This window comes from Triticum aestivum, chromosome 4B (genome assembly GCF_018294505.1).
Source record: "Triticum aestivum cultivar Chinese Spring chromosome 4B, IWGSC CS RefSeq v2.1, whole genome shotgun sequence".
In the NCBI taxonomy this organism is placed as follows: Eukaryota; Viridiplantae; Streptophyta; class Magnoliopsida; order Poales; family Poaceae; genus Triticum; species Triticum aestivum.
The window spans coordinates 642,580,113-642,603,336 of NC_057804.1; the positions used below are offsets into that span (position 1 = coordinate 642,580,113).

General features: G+C 46.1%; 1 protein-coding gene and 1 pseudogene across 1 annotated transcript; one reads left to right on the plus strand and one right to left on the minus strand.

Annotated features, from left to right (window-relative positions):
• The first annotated feature begins 6,180 nt into the window (after positions 1 to 6,180).
• Positions 6,181 to 10,418, plus strand: LOC123089542 (receptor kinase-like protein Xa21). Its single transcript, XM_044511195.1, has 3 exons — positions 6,181 to 7,648; positions 8,187 to 9,908; positions 10,014 to 10,418. Exons 1-3 carry the CDS (start codon positions 6,313 to 6,315, stop codon positions 10,412 to 10,414), a joined length of 3,459 nt encoding a protein of 1,152 aa, XP_044367130.1. The 5' UTR covers positions 6,181 to 6,312; the 3' UTR covers positions 10,415 to 10,418.
• Positions 10,419 to 10,750: 332 nt separating this feature from the next.
• LOC123090333 (uncharacterized) lies at positions 10,751 to 12,642 on the minus strand (annotated as a pseudogene).
• Between the last annotated feature and the right edge of the window lie 10,582 nt (positions 12,643 to 23,224).

Here is a 23,224-nt window from a genome sequence, read left to right on the forward strand (position 1 = left end):
GGGGGGGGGGTTGGAGTTTGAAAATGGGACCTTTAGAACCGGTTCGTGCCATGAACCGGTACTAATGCCTCAAACCCCATTAGTACCAGTTGGTGGCACGAACCGGGACTAAAGGTCCAACCCTTTAGTCCTGGTTGGTGCCACGAACCGGGACTAATGGGCATCGCACCCTTTAGTCCCGGTTCGTGGCACCAACCGGGACTAAAAGGTCCAGACGAACCGGGACAAATGGCCCACGTGGCCCCTGGGCGCACGAACCGGGACTAATGCCCCCATTAGTCCCGGTTCTAGACTGAACCGGGACTAATGGGCTAACCCGGGGTGGACCAAAGCCCTCTTTTCTACTAGTGATCGCACCTAAACCGCTTGCTTTGAAAAACAACAAGCTACCGTATGCAAATAAAAGGTGGTTAATGCATGGCACCGATGGAGCCACTTGAATTCCACCAATCTGAGATAAATGATCTCTAGATTTGAGGAAGCCTGAAGAGCCCTCTGCTGGCAACAAGAACATGTAAGATGATATGGGGTCTTCCTGACGGATACCTCTCGACGATTTATAATCCTCAAACTTCTTCCCATTCAACAAAATTGAGTATTAGACAGACTTGACAAAATTCATCAGAATTATACCCATTCTGTCTGGAAGAAATATGTCTTCATGTCTTCGTCATGTCCAATTTTAGTGCATAATGACGGTTCATTAAAGTTCTGTTTCTCTTCATGAAGTATAAATACTCATTCACAACAGTAATATTATTTGTGATGAGATCGCCTGAAACCAGCTGAAACAATCTCCGGAAGCACTTCTTTCAACTGATTAGCAATCACTTTAGAAATAATCTTATAAAGGACAATGCAAAGGCTTATGGGGCGGAATTGTGCAAGCAAGATTGGATTCTTTACCTTGGGAGGGACCAGGCATGTATTATTGACGCTCTCCGCACTCTCTTCACCCTCGACAATTCGAAGAACAACCTTTGTCACCTCATCCCCATAGATATCTATCCCACTGTTTCTGAAAAAAGCGTGTTGGGAATCCATCCAGTCGGGTTTTTAGTAGGGAACATTTGAAACAAAGCATCTTTGCCTCTTCAACTGTATGAAGGAGCTGGCAAGAAGGCACGCATTTCAAGGGTGATTTTATTGGGGATGGAGTTTAAACTCCTTGCATATTCGACATTCCTTCAGAAGTGAATAGCTCCTTATAGATTTGAGTTGTAACAACCTCCAACTCAACTTGGTTGTCAATCACCCCACCATTCGCTCTAGCAAGGGATTTTATCAAAAAAAAAAAAAATCTTCTGCGCATAGAGGCCCGAAGATGAAAGTAACACGTCTTTTTTATCACCATGAGAAAGGCATTCAACTTTTGATCTTTGCTTCCAAAGGTCTCCACCGTTAGTATAATTTCACAAGGCGCTGTTTGGTCTTGAACTCGACATGAATAGGGCCGACACGAGCATGAACATTGCGCATAATCTCCAACTCTCTATTCAGTTATTTAATCTCCGCTCTCACACTTTCGAAAGTTTGCCGATCCCAGTTTGCAAGGCCTGACAGCGACAGAAGTTTCTCATGCACCTTCTTAACTGACATGCTTGAAGGATTCTTCTTCCATCTTGATTCTGTTGGAACCGCCAACCCCTCGCCGCCTGCCTCCGTGCTCTCTCTGTTGCCGTGGTTCACTCAAGGAAGAAAGAAGGGAAGGAGGAAGAAGAACATGGACACGGTGAGGCGATTTTCCCGTGCACGAACACCTTTCTCTGAGCTCGAACTCAGCACACACTCACCATCATTACAACGATCGCCGCGGCGACTCTTATACCTTGACAACGCCGGGCCACGACCCGCACGCACCTGCGCACTACGCCACCCGGTCCGGCCCGCTCGGCGCGCGTGCACGACGCGCTCTCCCGCGCTCCCCGCGCCAAGCCCTCAACGGACCGCATGCACACCGCGTCCCCCGGATCGCCAACTGCTATGCCGCACACGCGCTCATGCGGTGTTCACCTGCGTGGACACTCCCACGCACCACACGCACGCCCTACCCCGCGCTCCCGGTGCACCCGACGCGTCCGGCCCGCGCCCATAAACGCGCCGGTCTCGAGCCTAGTGCACCGCCGCGGCTTATTCACCCAACACTCACGCCCTAAGCCGCGGCTCAGAGCAGCCCGCGTCCTCCACATCGCCGTCCGCCAGCAGTGCCCGCTCCGCCGCCGGTGTCTTCTTGAGCTGCGGGCACTCTCGTTTGAAATGCCCGCGTTCGCCGCACTTGTAGCAGCGGCCGCGCCGGTTCCCGCCGAAGCCCGAAACCTTGCTGCGTGCGTCCTCGTCGTCTCGCACACGGCCATGACGCCGCTCCCGCGCCCGCCATTGCGCCGCCGTGTACAACACCTCGCCGTGAACTCGCTCGCCGCCTGCCTGATCGCGTCGCCGCAGCCGCTTGTCAAATGCCTTCAGCCGGCCCAACGCATCCTCAAACAGCATCGTGCCGACGTCGCAGAACTGCTCGATCCCGGCCACCGCCGCGTACAGGCGGTTCGGCACCGAGTCAAGCAGCTTCTTGACGAGCGCCGCATCCTCCAGGGTTGAGCCCAGTGCCGCGTAGCGCGCCGCCATGCCACCGAGCCTCCCAGCGAACGCGTCCAGAGACTCGGACTACGCCATGCGTAGGAGCTCAAATTCTCCCCGGAGTGTGCCGAGCCTCGCCGTGCGCACGCGGTGCGCGCCCACAAACCTGGCCTTCAAGCTCGCCCACACCTCGGCCGCTGTCTTCTTCGACGCCACCTGCAGCAGCAGGTCCTCGGCGAGTGCATCGAGCAGGTAGGCGTGCGCGGGCTTGTCCTTCTTCGCGATGACGGCCACCGCCGCGTCCTCCGGCACCACCACCGCCTCCCACAGCCAGGCTGCATCAAGATTCGCCTCCACCTTGATCGACCACGCCGTGTAGTTGTCGCCGGTGAGCAGCGGCACCGACTGCGGTAGCGATCCGCCCGCTCTGCCGGCGTACGGGACGATCGACATCGCCGGTGCGCCCTGAGCTTCACGTGGCTCTGATGCCAATTGTTAGAACCGCCAACCCCTCGCCGCCCGCCTCCGTGCTCTCTCTGTTGCCGTGGTTCACTCAAGGAAGAAAGAAGGGAAGGAGGAAGAAGAACATGGACACGGCGAGGCGATTTTCCGGTGCACGAACACCTTTCCCTGAGCTCGAACTCAGCACACACTCACCACCATTACAACGATCGCCGCGGCGACTCTTATACCTGGACAACGCCGGGCCACGACCCGCACGCACCTGCCCACTACGCCACCCGGTCCGGCCCGCTCGGCGTGCGCGCTCCCCGCGCCAAGCCCTCAACGGACCGCGTGCGCACCGCGTCTCCCGGATCGCCAACGGCTATGCCGCGCACGCGCCCGTGCGGTGTTCACCTGCGTGGACACTCCCACGCACCACACGCACACCTACACGCACGCCCTACCCCGCGCACCCGGTGCACCCGATGCGTCCGGCCCGCGCCCATACACGCGCCGGTCGAGCCTAGTGCACCGCCGCGGCTTATTCAGTTTGGGGTGCATCTACCACATAAGTTCATATTTAAAAGGACACACACCCCTCCTCGTGCGCAAACGGTACATGATCTGAGCAAGCACATCACGAAGGATCAGCTACTGCTCTGTCCAGTCTGACTCTAGTATAGGATCCACCAGCGACTTTTTTCTCAAATGCCCATGGCCTACCAGAATAGCCTAGATCAGCCAAGCTACATATATCCAATGCATCCCTGAAGCCATCAAGCTGCTACTGGCTTCGCTGACCAATCCCGTCATAGGCGATGAAGGGCCTCGTTAAAGTCTCCAATCACGAGCCAGGGCTGGACGTCCGATACGGCAATAGATTTCAGAACCCAGCTCTTCAACGACCGCATCTATATGATATTTTGAGTACCCTTTAACTTCAAGCTTTATTTTCTCATTCCAAAAGATCACAAGACCTCCACTCCGGCCCAAATTACTAACAACAAAAGCTTTATTATAACCAAAAGAAAGCGATAAGCGCTCAGCACATGGTCTGTGCAATTGAGTCTATACTAAATACAACACTGTTGGGGAAAATTTATTCAGCAAATTGAGTTTATACTCTGTCCAATTGAGTTTATACTAAACACAACACAGCACGTGCTCCTGCAATCTAAGGAAGGTAAGATAGCTCCACAGCCGCTTCCCCTGCTGCGACACGAGTAGCACCAGCTGGGAGCGCATAGACGCCATTAGTTTCTGTTACGTTCCTCTTTGCTATCAAGCACTGATTCATATCCAGATACAAGGTTTTTGGGGAAGGAGATTGAGGATCTGGAGGAGGAAGAAGGGTGGGTTCGAGAGGGGAACAGGGGAACAGGGGAAGGGAGAACAGATTACAGCCAAATGATAACTCAGTTACTCAGATGCCTCACTCGTCTCAGCCCTCGGTTAATTATCCTCACAACTCCCACGTAGCTGGATCAAAAGGGTGATTGGGCTTCCTCTTTCTCTTGGGCCGTGTCTGAGCCATCCTCTTTGGCCTTGGAGTCCTGGGACGCACCAACGGACGTGACAGTTCCGTTCGAAGAATAGGTCTTTTTGTCTCCGCAGGGAGGTTCACCACAACCCGTATGAGTCTGGTCCGTCGTGTTGGCCAGACCGACCTGAAGTGTGCTCCATGAACCATCAGGACGAGGTCCATCTGAAACTGCAATGCCATGGAGTATATATGTTAGCAAGAAGATGTGTGTAATTAATTACTGAATGGGTGCATGCAGAGTAGATAAGTAGCCGAGTGAACCTGGAGCGGGTGGAGGATGCTGGACGGCCCGAGTGACTCGGTCTACTTGAGCAACCCGAGGCGTAACAGTTATTCGCCCGACGGAGGATGAGGAGGAACGAGAGCTCAACAGACGTCCCTTCCTGTGCGACATGACTAGCTGGGAGCCCGTATATGCCGCCATTGATTCTCACTTGGTACCTATGCAAAGGGACAGCTTAGTAGTTGATCAGTACTTGAGTAGTAGGTGGTTCTATCACTGATGACTGCCTCCAGACAAGCCGCCTGCGTGGGTACTTATACATGCAAGATTGATATCACCAACGCACTCAGCTCTGCTATCTATCTCATTCTTACCCAGTGAGCTACCACACTCGTTCGACTAGTCAAGATGACGAATAAATAGTGGATAATTAAAGAGGGAACGCGGCTCATACCACCATGTGCGAAGACGAAGACAAGACTATACTACTTCAGACCATATCCGTCAAAGAATAGAGAGAAGACTGCACTTCAGACAAAAATTGTGGCGCTGGCACAGTTTGGCTCATTGCGGATTTCATTTTCGGAGTTGCTAGCTAGTAAGCTATTACTTCCATAAGATGTCTATTAAGTCTCAGTCGTCCGAGTCGAGTTACTCCATCTACCGGATTCGTCTCACCAAGGCACTCAGTTTAGCTACCTATCTCATTCTTACCCAGTGAACTACAACTACCACACGCGTTCAACTAGTCAAAATAACGAATAAATATTGAATAATTAAAGACGGAACACGTCCGTTCATACCAACCATGTGCGAAGACGAAGACGAGACTATGCTACTTCAGACCATACCCGTCAAAGAATAGAGAGAAGGCTGCACTTCAGACAAATATTGTGGCGCTGGCACAGTTTGGCTCAATGCGGATATCGTTTTCGGAGTTGCTAGCTATAGTAGCTAGTAGCTATTGCTTCCATAAGATTACTTTTGTGTCTCAGTCGTCCGAGCCCAGTTACTCTATTGGATTCGTATTCTGAGGGTTTTTCTAGCCAGGGATAGTATATTCCCACTTGAAGTTGAAGAAACCATTAGTTTGGCTGGAGAGGACCGCAACCAAACGATTATATTTGTTCTAACTATTAACCTGCATCCTCACCTTTGAAACATTTCTCTGCCTCTCTCCTGTGAGGAAGCTTCTTGCCTCATTAATCTACCAGTGCATTTCCCGCAGACCTGGGCCTGCATGTTTTTTGCTTACAGCACGAGTAGTCGGTCAATCATATGCTTACCCTAAACTAGGTGTTTCTTTTCTATCGTACGTCACTTGGTTACGTGTGTGTGCCAGCATCATCAGTGTCATCACACATTCTGTTATGGTATTGCGTACCTGCTCCTCCGTCAGAACTGAATGATCAAATTGCATTGCCGCCCTTCTATTTAAAGTGGGTTCAGTGAGCTGTACCATCACACCACACTTAAACATCCTCTTGCAAAGCGAGAGCTTCCATTCAGCCAGGCCAATAGCAGAGTAATGGAAACTTTGTTGTTTCCAGGCCTCTGTCGGCTCCTCTGCCTCTTCTTGGGTTTCTTCTGCAGCCTACCATTACTAGGCATCTGCGATGAATCAGAGAGCGATAGACAGGCCCTCCTGTGCTTCAAGTCCGGCCTCTCGGCACCCGCCGGGGTTCTAACTTCATGGAGCAACGTGTCCATGGAGTTCTGCAACTGGCACGGGATTACCTGCGGTGCGATGTCCCCTCAGCGTGTCATCGCGCTAGACCTTGAATCCCAAGGCATCTCGGGCTCCATCCGACCTTGCATCGCTAATCTCACTTGGCTGGCAAGGCTCCAGCTGTCCAACAACAGCTTTGGTGGCGGCGTGCCGTCCGAGCTTGGCCTCCTGAGCCGACTCACCAACCTCAACCTCAGCATGAACACTTTGGAAGGTACCATCCCGCCCCAACTCTCTGCATGTTCCCAACTCCAAGTCCTGGGCTTGAGGAAAAATTCCCTCAGCGGAGAGATCCCAGCTAGACTTAGCGAATGCAAGCACCTTCAAGAGATTAACCTTAGCAAAAACAAGCTCCAAGGGAGCATCCCTCCTGCTTTCGCAAACCTTCCTGAGCTGCGCATATTAGATCTGGCCAGCAACACACTTACTGGCAACATACCGCCGTCTTTGGGCAGCTGCCGTCATCTCACATATGTTGATCTCGGGATCAATGCTCTTGGAGGGGTCATCCCCGAGTCCTTGGCAAATAGTTCATCTCTTCAAGTACTTAGGCTCATGAGCAATAGTCTTACTGGAGAACTCCCAAAGGCTCTCCTCAACACTTTGTCACTTGGTGCCATTTGCCTCGCACAGAACAATTTCGTTGGTTCCATACCTTCTGTTACTGTCATCTCTTCCCCTCTTAAGCATCTCTATTTAGGGGAAAACCATCTTTCAGGAAGAATACCTTCCTCACTAGGGAACCTTTCTTCCCTACTTCGTCTTCATCTCACAAACAATCATTTAGTTGGGAGCATCCCGGAGAGCTTAGGTTATATTCCAACATTAGAGAAATTGGTCTTGAGTGCAAACAACTTATCTGGACCGGTTCCACCGTCTATCTTCAACATGTCATCCCTGAAAAGTCTCGCCGCATTCGACAACTCACTTGTCGGAAGATTACCCTTCGACATCGGCTACACCCTCCAAAATATTGAGTACTTAATACTCACGGGGAACAATTTTGATGGACCAATTCCAGCCTCTCTTCTCAAAGCTTACCGCCTACGCTGGCTTCTCCTTAATAGTAATAGATTTATTGGATCCATACCATTCTTCGGTTCATTGCCAAATTTGGTGCGTCTCGATTTGGCATGCAACAAGCTAGAAGCAGATGATTGGGGATTTGTCTCTTCACTATCTAACTGCTCCAGATTGTACATGCTGGCCCTGGATGGAAACAATCTTAATGGGAAATTGCCAAGTTCTATTGGAAATCTTTCAAATAGTCTTGACTCGTTGTGGCTGAATAGCAACCAAATTTCATCTCGCAGACAATCATTTAGTTGGGAGCATCCCCGAGAGCTTAGGTTATATTCCAACATTAGAGATATTGACCTTGAGTACAAACAACTTATCTGGAGCTGTTCCACCCTCTATATTCAACATGTCATCCCTGAGAAGTCTTGGCGCATTAGACAACTCACTTGTTGGAATATTACCCTTCGACGTCGGCTACACCCTGCATAATATCGAGGACTTAATACTCTCAGGAAACAATTTTGATGGACCAATCCCAGCCTCTCTTCTCAAAGCTTACCACCTACGCTGGCTTGACTTGAACAATAATAGATTTATTGGATTCATACCATTCTTCGGCTCGCTGCCAAATTTAGTGCATCTCGATTTGGCAGCCAACGAGCTAGAAGCAGATGACTGGGGATTTGTCTCTTCACTATCTAACTGCTCCAGATTGAACATGCTGGCCCTGGATGGAAACAATCTCAATGGAAAATTGCCAAGTTCTATTGGAAATCTTTCAAATAGTCTTGACTCGTTGTGGCTGAATAGCAACCAAATTTCTGGACCTATACCACCGGAGATTGGCAACCTTAAGAGCCTCAGTATATTGTACATGGAATACAATTTTTTCACTGGTAATATACCACCAACAATTGGGAAATTGAACAAATTGGTAAAGCTATCCTTTGCGCATAACAGGCTTTTAGGTCAGATTCCAGATACTGTTGGCAATCTTGTCCAGCTGAGTATGCTGGAATTGGATCATAACAACTTCAGTGGAAGAATACCTGCAAGTATAGCACGATGCACTCAACTCACCATACTCAACCTTGCTCACAACTCACTAGATGGGCGTATACCAAGTAAAATCTTGACAATCTCTACGCTTTCTATAGAGCTGGACTTGTCAAACAACAACTTGTCTGGAGGAATGCCAGATGAAGTTGGAAGTCTCCTTCATCTGAAGAAAATCAACATGTCAAATAACAGGTTGACTGGCAACATCCCATCAACTCTCGGCCAGTGTGTTGACCTGGAGTATCTTCAGATGCAAAACAACTTATTTGCAGGAAGGATTCCTCAAACATTTGCCAACTTAGTCAGCATAAAACACATGGATATTTCTGGGAACAATTTGTCTGGAAAAGTACCGGAGTTCCTCAAATCCTTGAAATCACTTCAAGACCTGAATTTATCCTTCAACCATTTTGATGGAGCAGTTCCGACCGGAGGTGTTTTTGACATCGCTGGTGCAGTCTCAATCGAAGGAAATGATCATCTTTGTACAATCATCCCAACGAGAGGTATGTCTCTTTGTATGGCACTGGCTGACAGCAAAAAAAAGCAGAAGCTACTGGTTCTTGTCCTGGTGATTCTATTGCCAATTGTTGCTGCCACTGCAATCCTTCTCTCTTGTATTGTAACAATTTATTGGAGGAAAAGGATGCAAGAAACTCCCCATTTGCAATATCACAATGAGCACATAAAGAAAATACAGAAGATATCATTTGAGCAGATATCATATGAAGACTTGCTAAGGGCAACTGATAGGTTTTCTTCTGCAAACTTAATTGGTTCTGGATCATTTGGAAGGGTTTATAAGGGAAGTCTGCAGTTTCAAGCAGATCAAGTTGCCATCAAGATTTTTGACCTTGACATTAATGGGGCAGATAGGAGCTTCATAGCAGAGTGTGAAGCCCTAAGAAATGTTCGCCATCGGAATCTTGTAAAAATCATTACCTCATGCTCTTCTGTGGATCATACCGGGGCAGATTTCAAGGCCCTAGTGTTCCCATACATGCCAAATGGGAACCTAGAAATGTGGCTGCATCTAAAAGATCCTGAAGATGGTGAAAAGAATATTCTGAGTTTAAGCCAAAGGACTAACATAGCCTTGGATGTGGCAGTTGCTTTGGATTACCTTCACAATCAGTGTGCACCTCCAGTTATACACTGCGACTTGAAGCCAAGCAATATACTTCTTGGTCTTGACATGGCTGCGCACGTCATTGACTTTGGCCTAGCAAGATTCTTGTTCAGCACAGCAAATGCACACCAAGATAGTTCAGCAAGTTTGAGCCGCTTAAAAGGATCCATAGGATACATCCCACCAGGTGAGATAAGCTTTTTGGAAGATAATGGTTCTGTTTGTTCCTTATGGAGTTGTACAAACAATGACGATTCTCTAATTTTATTATGTGTTTTACATGTAAATGCAGAGTATGGAATGAGCGAAGAGATATCAACCAAGGGTGATGTCTATAGCTTCGGAGTGCTTCTGTTACAACTGATAACAGGGTGTAGTCCAACTGATGAAAAATTTAACGATGGTATAAGCCTTCATGAATTTGTTGATAGAGCATTTACGAAGAATATTCATGAGGTTGTTGACCCTACAATGCTACAAGATAACAGCAATGCAACTGACATGATGGAGAATTGCGTTATTCCACTTCTAAGAATAGGCCTCTCTTGCTCCATGGCATCACCCAAAGAGCGGCCTGATATGGGACAAGTTTCTACTGAGATCCTTAGAATAAAGCATGTGGCCTCAGACACATGCATGTCTGATGAAGCAAAGAATTGGCAGGATAGTAGCAAGCAACAGAAGATCATGTAAAGAAGAATAGTAATGTACTGTTTTATGTTTTTCTCCTTTCTGAATCCAGTTTGAGTCATTTCATAGGTAGCTAATACATCCATGTCAAATGGCTTTGCCCATTTGCTCTGCTAATGTATGTTTTTATCTATACAAAGTAGGGAATGCGTCCTTCTGAGTTAGGGCAAAGATATCTACTTATACATGGGGTGGAGAGGAATGAAGAGCATAATGGCACATGCATATCGTATATAGACAAGCAATTTTCACTCAACTAGGTGAGTCGACATATAAAAGTTCAAAAACAAATCAGTGTTCCAAACCTGATTTCCCAATGAATTTCTGAAACAAGGACTTCTATTCAGCAGACAGATCTCCCCTTCCCATCTTGTGCAAATCTTTGGAACTCTAACATGATCAGGCATGGGGCCCATTCCCATCAACTTATGCAGGACACTTCTCACTTCGATGACCCTTCCAGACTTGCGCAACAACATGTGAGTAGGCTGTAGTTCTTGTTTGTGGGGCGTGTGTCCCTGATGCTTATAGCCCTGACATACTCCCAGGCATCTTCGATTCTCCCGGTATAGAAATACCCCTTGATGTGTGGATTGTAATCCTTGGCGTCAGCTTTTCCAGGAACATCTGATCGAGAATCTCTTGCCGAATCCATCTTCCCTGCTTTACATGCGTGGTACGTGATCATCTTATGATCTCATACATCAGTGATTTCTGGATGTCATCAGGTTCAGAATTCAGACCTCTCCATGGCCACAACGAGGTCGCACGCTTCGGTGGTTCTGCTGTTCTTGAGTAGGCTCCAGATGAGGTAGTCCAGGAGTTGGCATTGGGGTAGTAGCTCCCCTTCCACATTTCGTCGAACACCTGGCAGGCGCCCTCAAAGTCGCCGGCATCATGACGTTTTAGTAGCTGACCCTCCTCGATCACAAACACGGCCACGTCGAACTCGCCGATCTAGGCCAATGCCTGGAGCCCTGGACCAGCGGGAGGCACAGGCTGTCGGCACCGTCCAAAGTCCTCAGAGTCGCCCTCACCGTCTCATCCACGCTCGACCTCGCCGCGGCCTCCAGGAACGCGAACGCCTGCTCGGTAAGGAGAGCCCCCACGCGGGCACTTGCTCGAGGGCGTGGGCCATGGCGGGGTGGTCGGCCAGCCTGCCGGCGTTCTGGACGAGCAGGTTGTGGGCGTGGGCGCGGGCGCTCGGGGAGATGCCCTTCCCTTGTGTTGGGAGAGCTGGGCGAAGGAGCGGCACGCGGGTATTATACTACTTTTTTTTTTCGTGTGGAAGCCTCGTCAGTACTACAAACATATGAACATTTAAAAAACATACTCCCCCCTTCCCTTAAAAAACAAACTCCCTACGTCCAAAAATTATTGTCTAAGATTCGTCTAGATATGAACGTATCTAATACTAAAATGTGACTTGATACATTCTTATTTAGACAAATCTAAAACAAGAATTTTGGGACGGAGGGAGTAAAAAACTTCAATGTATTCATCAAATATTATGGCATTGCAAAGAAACTCTGTAAGTAACAAGTGCATTCATGTTCGTCGACCACTTAGCAATGATTATAAGCACTGGAATGTGTTGAATGCCTACCGCCATCATCACCCCTCCCTTACACAAGCCGAGCAAATTTTGTCGTAGCAGACAATCGAGAAGCCGTCATGCTAAGGCCCCAAAGGACCAGTATACCAGAACAACAACCGGTATCGACGAAGTGAAGTGTAGACCAGAAGGATGCTACCCGTATATATATGAACACAGACCAATGAAGCTCGATCCACATGGATCCAATGAAGACAAATGCCAGCCGAATCCCGCGAGATGCGTCGAAGACGCGCCTCCACATGCTCACCGACGACGCAAGACGCGCTGCCGAAATGGGGGCTAAGTTGGGAGAACCTTATTCTATTTTCAGGGAATCGCTGCCGTCTCGCCTTCCTGAGCATGACACAAACCCTAAACAGACTAAAAACACCCTAAAACAAAGCAGGAGCCCACCCACCGGCAATGGTCGAGATCCACCACACCTCCATGGCCCTAAGGCGACATAAGACAAGGCAGATCGACGACGGCACCAGGGGGAAGGTGGGGAAACCCTAGACTCGTGGGAGTCTTTCATGGGACTAATACTCTTACTTTAACAAGGCTACGACTGTACAATATTCACTTGCACGGCATGATCACTCACCTGGCATGGCTTCTTGGCCCCATGCCCCATCACGACTCTTCTATGTTTGCTCATCATATTGTAGCACTAGGCCGCGCTCTGAATCTGGTGCGAATCACTCCTTTGTGGAAGACGTCGCTCCCTCGAAGGCCAAGATCTTCGTTTGGTAGCTTATGTGCGATCACCTCCCCCATGTGGACGCAAGTGACGAAGCGACACGGCCCGACGATGGGCTATGCCCTCAGTGTGGTGTCCCAGAGTCCGGGACCCATATTTTCTTCTCATGTCATGTTGCGCTCCTCATATGAGACCTTGTCCATGAGGCTCTCGGGTCCGAGTGGCAGGCTCCAAACCTTGGATAATTCTTGGAAGTCTAAGCCACACATACCGGTAGGAGGGGCCGTCTCTTCTGGTTAGTGTATGCGGCGAGCTTGAACTTGATGATTAAACGAGTCTTTTTGTAGCGTGCCACAGACTCCGTGTTTAAATTTCTGTCCTTCTTGCATCACTGACACTTGCTTTTTAGGCAGCGAAATAGGGATCGGCTAGGCGGCATGATCGATTCTTTGTGTGTGGTAGGACGCATCTTTGAGCATGTTTGTGATGTTGCCTGGCAAATTTGTTTTTTCTTTTCGTCAGTTGAACTTCATGTTTGGACATGATGGTTGCTTTATATATAATGCATGGTTGTTTTGAGATGTATATAATCTCTTTTTTTGCCTTTCATGGAATAAAAACAGCGTGGCAAGCCGTACGTTCGCTTGCAATAGAATCGAGCTCAGGTGGGTGAAAATGAACAACCTCACATTCATCCACAGCACACATGGTCGTTCCTCCAACCGAGAGGCTGATTTACAGAGAACATATACGAGTATTTTTCTTTCTGATAAAGAAGAACATATATGAGGTACATACAGGTTTGATACGATCTGTAACAGAGAACCAACACGCGACGCACAGCGGCAAAGTTCACTAGCTTACACATCCTTTTCAAAACAAAAGTCTGAACTGCACATTTCTTGATTAATTCGACTGGAGCAGCACACACAATCATTACTATGACATGTTTCCTGCATCGAAGTGAAAATCAACGAGCTTAACCTACTGAAATCATATTTTAGTTTCGCGTTTCTGGCAAAAACAAAACTGCGATGATAGGTCCCAGCCCGCAGGACCCAGGCCCGGGGTATGAGGCCCAAATTCCTAGCTAGTGTACTGTAGCAACATAGTGTACCAATTGCTACAGTATTCAAAGGCGGCCCGGGGCGGCTTGGTGGGCTGGACCCGCCCCTATCAACGACGGAGGGGGAGTAGGAAGAGGCGACCTTATGGTTAAGTTCACAAGACCGAGGGTCGCTGGTGAGGTGGGAGTGATATACCTAGTTTCAACCCCCAGTGCGGGTAAAAGACCTACTTCCTGCCTTTCTCTTTCCTTATACTAGAGGATACCCCGTGTGTTGCTGCGGAAATTGGTTGATGCAAACCTTGTATTAATAAATGAGAACCAAAATAAAAAAACATATAACTTATTATATTTGATTATGTATAGTTGTAACAATATTTATTGAAAGAGGTAGGGTAATTAAGAGAAAAACAACATGTTGAATATTATGGTGGGTCTTTCCACATGCATGATTGGCAATTGTATGATGAGGTGGCATGTTTGCATGATATATAAGATATTTGACATTAATACAATATAACCTTTGTACTATAAAAGCAAGATGAGATGAATTGTACAAAAAATAATGTCCTTTGCACATATTAGGGAATACATCACCTGAGAGTGTGTTCTGCAGCACCGGGGGATGAAAGACTTTCCATTGGCCTTGATAGACACACACAGTAGGCATAACAAAGAAGAAACGCCAGAAGAGTACGTAAATATGAAAATAACAGAGAAGGTGAGCAGCACAAAAGCTGAAACCTTACGTGGGTCATAGAGAAGATTTATTTTGCTTAGGAAGAGTATGCCAGATCCCAGGCCTCCGCCTATGTCTTCTAGGCATAGCCGGTCCCAAGCCCGGGTAAAGGAGGAGGGTTGTGTTAGGCTTGGCGAGCCAACGTAAAAACTAGCCAGTCCCATAGGTATGAAACCCATTTGAGCGAGAATAGTACTAGGATGGGTGACCTCCTAGGAAGTCCTCGTGAAAGGGTTTCATATCTAAGGGTTGTGATAGGCTTGGCGAGCCAACGTAAAAACTAGCCAGTCTTTTGGGTATGAAACCCATTTGGGCGAGAGTAGTACTAGGATGGGTGACCTCCTAGGAAGTCCTCGTGAAAGGGTTTCATATCTAGCCTACCCCAACTTGTTTGGGATAAAAGGCTTCGTAAGTAGTAGTAGTAAGTAGTAGTAGGAAGAGTATGCCAGATATTTATGCGACATTTGAAAATAGAAATCGACTGGAGTGGCAAAGCACACTTGCAATACATGAATCTAGCCACGGAGAAAAGCATGAGCACCGACGTGCTTTTGTTTAAACATCTGAACTTCCGATGGCTTGATAAAAAATAGATGGCTCTTTAGCTCTTATAATTGAAAGGCAACCGTGGTGTAGACCAAAAGATAGAAACAGAATAATTAGTGGCATCGAAGCAGTCTCTATGCATTGTAAATGTAATCTGCACTGGTCAGGTTGTGTGATAGATCAGATGTTTTGGATATTTTAATGAACAATTAAAGCTGTACTACGTACGGACTGAAATGAACAATTTCTTATAATTTGGAACGGAGGATGTAACTGATTAGAAGATAGAAAAACTCCTACTCCAACATTAGTTTCTTGCGTACACTTATCAGGACACACATGTTAATATCCCTTGCTTGCAACCCATACCTGATATGTCCTGCAAGCATATCAGTGGTAGGAACGACACACCAAACCGCATAAACAATTCAGGCATACCTGATATAGTCTAATGTCCTGAAAAGACTTCCCACTGCCTTGACTTGAATCTATATACATACAGATAACAGGAGTAATCTAATGTCGCACGACCAATTTTCAGTTGTGGCGTTTTACATACTTGGATTTCCTTGAAGTGCCTCCAATCTGTGATGTAGTGATTAGTCATGTCCTGACATTCGTTTTGTTGCTGGCAAGTCTGAGTGGTGCTTGGTCTCGATTTATTTTTCTTGCACCGGCTTCGCTTCTTGGTGTCTACGTGAGAATCTGTCTTTTGTGTCGTTCCTACCAATTTGAGTGAATTCAGAGATCAAACTGTGGCATCAAAAGACAACTATAACAAAATCAGCATACTGAATATAGACATGACATAAGGAATCAAAAGGTAGAGGGCGACATGCATTAGGGGGAACTCTATAATGACCTTATTTGGCGAGCCGTCGGCGTCGGCAAGGGCTGGAGATTAGTCCATCCAGCACGCGGGTAGTACCCGGCGATGAGAGTGGATGACACAGGCCAGCAAATCTGTCCCGTCGGGCGAAAACCTGCTAAATCAGAAACTGGAAGATAGTCATCGAGCTTTCGTAGAACGGGGAGGGGATTGAGAACGGAGGGCACTGCCTACCAGGATCCCACCTGTGGTGGAGGTGACAGGAACAACACAACTGAGGAGGGGTACGGCTGGGATTCAGGTCAGAGCAGGGGCACTGCCTCCCAGCTACTGTGGAGACGGCGGGGACAACGCAGCTGTACAGCTTTAAGGGTAGAGAAGGTGTTGGGATTGTTCCATCAGTTACTGCAATTTGAAGGAGACGAAGAGGACATGAATTAATCAATGCGATGCATGAAACAGGAGAAACCTGGGACCAAGAGGAATCTAATGGAGGAGATGAATAGACTGTGGTGCTTGGGATAGGAAGGCGAGACAACTCCGTGGAGGGAAGATAATGAGTTTCTTTGCGTCGCTCGGCAGAACAGAAAGGAAAATTAAATTGGAAAGGTATGATGACGAAGCTTGGCTGCATGATGTGGACCAATCAGAAGCTTGCTGATGTGTATAGCTTGCATGTGTAGAGAAATAGATTAGTGGGGATCATCTATTTAGTTATTATAGATATGTGGAGGATACCATGAGTTATAATGCATGGCGAGGGACTCAACAAGTTCCGATGATGGTGGAGATTCGAGTGTGAAGCGCCAGAATCCTGCTACATGGTGTAGGCTAAATCTATGGAGAGGGAGAGCTCCCCTTCTAGGATGCCCCCGGTATCCCCTATACATCACAAGCTATATGGAACGCTCCATGTCGGTGCGATGGGGCATGCAGGGGTAGGAGTCAGACACGGTGTCAGTATACACCACATTGACCCTTTTCTTACGTTTTGTAGAGTGTTTTCTAGTTCCCTTGATGTCACACGATCTCAAGACTCCTCCTATGGCAGTGGCGCTTCTCCTAATGTTGGCGCGGTATCTTTGTGCCTTCGAGGGTTCCACTTGAGCGGCGATGGGAGGCAGGCCGATAGGTAATTTGACTTGTATATCACCGGCACTCATGGCATCGAAGGAGGGTTGCCTACTACTTCCTTTCTTATGGGAGATCCTTTTCGAGCGGAACCATCATGAATTCAAGAACCATATCTTGCTGGTCCATATATTCGTCACTATCATGGTGGCACAAAATAATAAGCATAAACATGATATTTGATCAATCGAGTGATACGCATAGTCATACCAATAATTGTAAGTCGATTCATAGTGTCCATACATCTAAGATCCCAACACATTGTAAATCACTTGGGTAATACTCCACCTGTGGTGCAGCATACCGATGAATACCCAAGTAATAAATATCAAGCTACCGAGAACTGCAATAAGAGCTTTGGACACATTGTTGAGAGTAAATCTATTACACAAAATAATTCTGAGATAGCTAGAAAACTCACTTTTTATCCTCAATGAGACGAGTCAAGAAAGTATACCAACGGAAACAAGCTCTTTAATCTTCTCTGTCACCAGGCTAATCATACCGCCCCTCTGTCTACTTCATCTAATACACATTGTTCTTTCTTTTTCCTTTTTTGCGAAAACATTGTTCTCATTATTAACCCCTCACTGTAACTTGTCCATAATAGACCAGTAGAGCGGAGATCCAATATATATTGACAAACCAATCTTACAATCGAAATGACAACAACATATGAAATTTGCCTAGAAACAATATTTGAAATTATTCAACTCATGACAAAATATCCACCGCAAAACCACATATAGATAATCATAATCATATGTTGCAGCTCACATAATGTATACATATAAAACATACAAAGAGAGATTTCTACATATCTAGTGATGATGATATTGCTAAAGTTCTGTTCGCACACGAACACGTCACCGTGTACCCTCGACGCCGGGGGTGATGCACCGCAGCTCACGTCGAAGGAGACCCGCCGGAAGCGCGGTACGCAAGGCAATCCGGCGGGTGCTTTTGAGGACCCGAAACCCCACACGCCCGGGAGGGACCCCGTCTGGGCGCGCGGCGGCTATGAGCTGCCCTAGGTCGACCTGATCGCCCCTAGGGCCTCGAGGTTCGCCGCCCTGCAATGAAGAAGAACGAACGAAGAACGAGGAAGAAGAAGAACTAGGGTTAAGGAGAAAAGATAAAAGATAAAAGTGGTAGATGAATTGATCGATTGTGTGTTGTTCAATCGGCCATCACCCCTCAGGTATATAAGAGGCGGCTGGACTTCCCGTGCAAGGAAAAGGCTTGGATTCACGTCCAAAACACTAGTCAAATTCGGATTGGTTTTGTCCAAACTTTCCAAAACTGTTCGGTTTAAACTGGCTGCACCTTGCGGGTAACTTTTGAGGTAGTAAACGACCTCGGATGGAAACGAGCCCAAAAGCAATCTTGACTGTTTCGACAAGACGAACAACTTTTATGTTGAACGTTTTTTTGATTAGAGTTTATCTTGAGGGTCAAATCGCTCGTGCAACACAGGCTGTTATTCGCGCTACCCATCACACAGGGGGTCTGGTGGAGCGTGCCACTTTTGGCTCGTGATAGTGCTGTATTCGGACGGCTCTAACTTTTGCATACGAACTCGGATTGGAAAGATTTTTATATGAAAATCGATCGTTTCGACGAGACGAAGACAATCTATGTAGATCATTTTTCCGTACGAGGCAGTCTTGGGGGCGTAATGTGCCGAAAAATAACTTGCACGTGGCTTGATCTAAGGACGATGTCAACACTCCATCGGCCATTTTGGCATATTCTTAGGACGATAAGTTTATATCGGCCATTGCTTGTGTGAATATTTTGACGCAAGCTTGGGTGAAACTTTCTCAACTTCCTTAACAATCCGATGATAAAGTCCCATAGATATGTATCTCAAGGTCATCCTCGGAACCATATTATTCACCCTTTTGCTAGGATTTTGCTGATAATCAATAATAAACTTTCTCCAATCCTTACTTCGCCTGCACAAAAGTTTCATTAGTGGCCAAAGCGGTGGGCTTCGGTTCAGCCTTACCTATGTTGACAAGACCTAGCATCGGCTATTGATAGAAATAATACAATACACCATGGTTAACATAGTAGCCGGATGCTTGCTGTGCCAACTCTTTCGAATTGTCATGTCTAGATATATGAAGGATATTAAAGCAACCCAAGGTAAATTTTGCATCTAGACATATCCCAAGATAAACTATAAGTGATTCGTCAAAACATTGATAACCCTTGTATATTTGTTGCACTACTTATAACGAATCACTGAAAGCCTCAATCTGTATAGCACTTACAGCAATCAAAAGCTCCAAATCGAATAAATTTTCATATTCGGCTTTTATTATTGTGCAAACATATTTTAAGTTGTATGAGGCTTGTTTTGGTCTCCTATTGAACTAAGGACGATGTTTGGATACCACACCGACCATGCATTGACATAATCTTAGGACGATAAATAAATATCGGCCATTACCATGTAAACTTCATTCGAAGCACATATAGCCGAAATAAACAAACGAAATGACAAATCAAGTATTTCGGCCCTTTGGATCAGCAACAAACTTGTAGCTAATCAAATGTATAGTGATTTGGCAATACCCTTTCATGATATAAGAAATTATATTGCATCCATGGATTAAAATAAGCCCATTAAGGGTTACCAACCATACCTGATGACGAATTCCATGGCATAGGCATTAATGGCATAGTTGTAGAATATGGATAATGTGTAGACCAAAGATGTTGAAACCTTCGGCTTGGTCCTTCGTAGTTTTCACACTTTTCCTTCTTCACCTTTGCCGCACTTCTTGTAATGGAAGTTTGCACATAATTCTTATTTTGAGCACTTTCTTTGGGAACCCATGCCATGTTCCTTTCTTCAAGTTCTTGTGCACTAAGTTTTTGTAATTTCTTCTTTTGCCAATACGATAAGCCAAGCGGGCATCTCGGCTGTGATTCTGTTTTGACCAATGGCAATTCCTTTTTGGCCTTGTGCACTCTCAAATTCTTTTCTTCAGATTTGGCACTTCGATTCTCAATAATTGGTTGCTTTGTCTCATTGCCTTTAGTAGCCAATGTCAACACTTTAATTGGCTCTTTTTCATTTGAGATCAAATCTGAAATTGCACTCTTACGACCATCTCTCTTAATGCGGTAAACCTGCTTGACCACCTCTTTCTTCTTCCTTGAGCTCTGGACCGATTCCTTATGATTGAAACGGTCTTTGAAGCGTGATTGTTCAAATGTTGATCTTCTTGGAGCTGCATAGTATTGGTGAGATGGTCTAGAATAAGATGGAGAATGTGCCCTTGTATCATACCTGTCCCATGATGAATATGTATCTATATGAGCATAGGGAAGCATCCATGGCATTGGCATTGGTGTCCCAAAATAAGGATATGAATATGTTGCATTAAAATTATCACTTTGCCAATACCGATCCTCATATTTGCGCCTTGGGGGTGACCTTGGTTTCTTTGCATGATTTGGCCGATAAGCTTCTCTTCACTCTTCTTTTGATATTTATCCAATAGTTCAACGAAGGTGACTTTTGATCTCTTACACTTGCGCTTATTTCGGCCTTTGTTTTCTTCTGGTTTGCTTTCATCGATCATTGAATTTGCTTGTTGCCCCCCAGTCCTTGGCGTCTCCATTGTAGCTTCGATGAAATTCTTGCCCTCAAGATTATGTTCATTATGCTCTTCAACAACTTCTTTACTTGAAAGCTTGATCCCATCACCTGTAGTTTTTACCTTCTCTTCAAATGGATCGGCTTGAATCAGCCGATGCAAAAACTTTCTACCATCGGGACCAATCGGAATCGACTGGTCATCTCTTGGTGTCTCAACAAATTTCAATCGTCCTTTATCAATGGTCGATTTAACTATTTGACGAAACATGTTGCAATCCTCAAAATTATGCTTGGACGAATCATGCAACTTACAATACATTCATCCCTGGACAGATGGTTCAACATGGTGATCAAGAATTCTAATATAATTATTTTGCAACAATAAATCAAATATTTGATCACACATGCTTGAATTGAAGGTAAACTTTTCATTCTCTAGCCGATCTTGTTGTGAGAACGGCTTTGGAGTTAAGCAAACGAATGGTTCAGATTTTGCATCACACCATTCGGCTATGCATTGTGTTTTGCACTCTATCTCCGATGTCTTTGGGTAAGATATTATACTAGCATCAGTTTTCTCAACAGAATTTAACCTTGGCTCTAAATTTCTAAAATAAAAATAGTTAGAACATACATGTCTCAATTGAGACCAAGTGCAAGCCAAGTATGAAATAAGCAAAGCTACCCAAATAGATATGAACTTTAGATAAAGCAACGGGGAAAGCTTTGGCTGCAATAATAAGTCATTATCGGCCTTTATAAATGGCACAATTGGTTGACCGATATGTTCTAAAACAATTTTATTGCTAACAAGTAAATTACCCTTCTTCATTGGTCTTTTAAAATTACCTATGAGGATTTTTCTAATAGATGCATCAACAATAAAGTTGTGACCAAATCTGAAAATAGGTAAATTACCCGCTATGCATACCTCTTCAAATATGTTGGGAGAGCATGATGGTGGTGCCACTTGAAGAACATCTTGCTTCGTCTTTGGATGGCTCCCCAACACCTTGTCATCATCTTTTTCTTGATTCTGTACATCATTGCTTTGAAGATCCATGTCAGCCGAACTTTGTTCGGCTACTGGTTCTTGTCCTTGAGGCTTGTCAGTTTTTATGGCACGAAACTCATAGGGCAGGAAGTAGGTTCCATTGACTTCGGAAAATTAAGTATGGTTGTTTTGCTATGCTTTCCATGCCTTTTCTCAATAATGCTTGCCTCTTTGAATTTGATGGTCTCAGAATATATACTACTTGATTCAGCTTTTCTAATAACCGAATTTTCTTTGTTACCTGAATCAACAACTGTATCTTTTTGAATTTGCAAGGCTTCTCGCTCTCGTCTAATTTTAGCCCACATCTCAGCTTGGCGAGCTTTAAACTTTTTCATCTCAATTTCCATCCACTCGTCATGAGATTGCCCCCTAATACTTTGAGACTCTTTCGGCAATGAGGTGCCGAAACTTTGCGACTTTTTAAGTGGTACACTGGATGGTACAACACTGGGCGACTGCATCATTTGCACAATTCTAGCTTTTACAGCAGCAAAATCATGAGGCTTCCCGCCTTCTATTAGTTCCTGGCGAATAGAGTTGCACAAATCCCAAGAGAATGTAAGCTTGTTCTCAATTACCCAGTCTGGATATGGTTGCCCCCCAATGCATTTAGACTATTTCGGCAATGAGATGTTGCCGAAATTCTGTAATTGTGTAGGGGGGACATGGTATGCCACGGTAGTAGGTGAAGGCATTTGTGCTCCTGCAGAAGTTTCACTTATTCGGCCATGACCATGAAGGTGCTGAGCCGAATTATGGACATCAACAGTTGCGTATAGTGCCAAAATATTAGTAGCGTTAGGCGTATCATATGATGTTTGAGGGTAATTGGCCAAATAACTAGTAGTAACATGACCAATTCCCCTATCCACCGACACGTTTGGATTAGCGTACTGCAAGTTATTTGCCGATGAATAAAAACTTGAAACACTTTTTTGCATAGCATTGGAAGTTCCTACATAGGATGTCTCAACTTGATTAACCGAACTCATCATGTTATTCATCGGCATATAAATTTGTGGGGTTGCCGATGCATGGGAGTTGGGATACATATGTTGCATGTTGCTAAAATTATATGAAGTAGAATCATGGAGATTTTGTTGCATCGGCCCTTGCACATAATTAGATGCATGATTGATAAAGCTAGGGCTAGCCGATACATTATGCTCATTAGATGATCTAGCAACAACATATGCATTATTTGCATCTACATATGTGAATTTGGTATTCATATTACCTTTATAGATTGCAAACCCTAGATGACGATCTCTTCGTAGCAAGAACGGGCCGGAGACCGTTCAAAGCTTCGTCTCCAGCGGAGTCGCCAAAAAGTGTGTTCGCACACGAACACGTCACTGTGTACCCTCGACGCCAGGGGTGATGCACCGCAACTCACGTTGAAGGAGACCCGCCGGAAGCACGGTACGCAAGGCAATCCGGCGGGTGCTTTTGAGGACCCGAAACCCCACACGCCCGGGAGGGACCCCGTCTGGGCGCGCGGCGGCTATGGGCTGCCCTAGGTCGACCTGATC

What these genes read in the sequence shown, in the direction of transcription:
- LOC123089542 (XM_044511195.1), top strand. Translation starts at nt 6,313, where the DNA reads ATGGAAACTTTGTTGTTTCCAGGCCTCTGTCGGCTCCTCTGCCTCTTC. An exon ending in GGTGCGTCTCGATTTGGCAT is followed by an intron (nt 7,649 to 8,186) that starts GCAACAAGCTAG and finishes TCGATTTGGCAG; the next exon opens with CCAACGAGCTAGAAGCAGAT. An exon ending in CATAGGATACATCCCACCAG is followed by an intron (nt 9,909 to 10,013) that starts GTGAGATAAGCT and finishes ATGTAAATGCAG; the next exon opens with AGTATGGAATGAGCGAAGAG.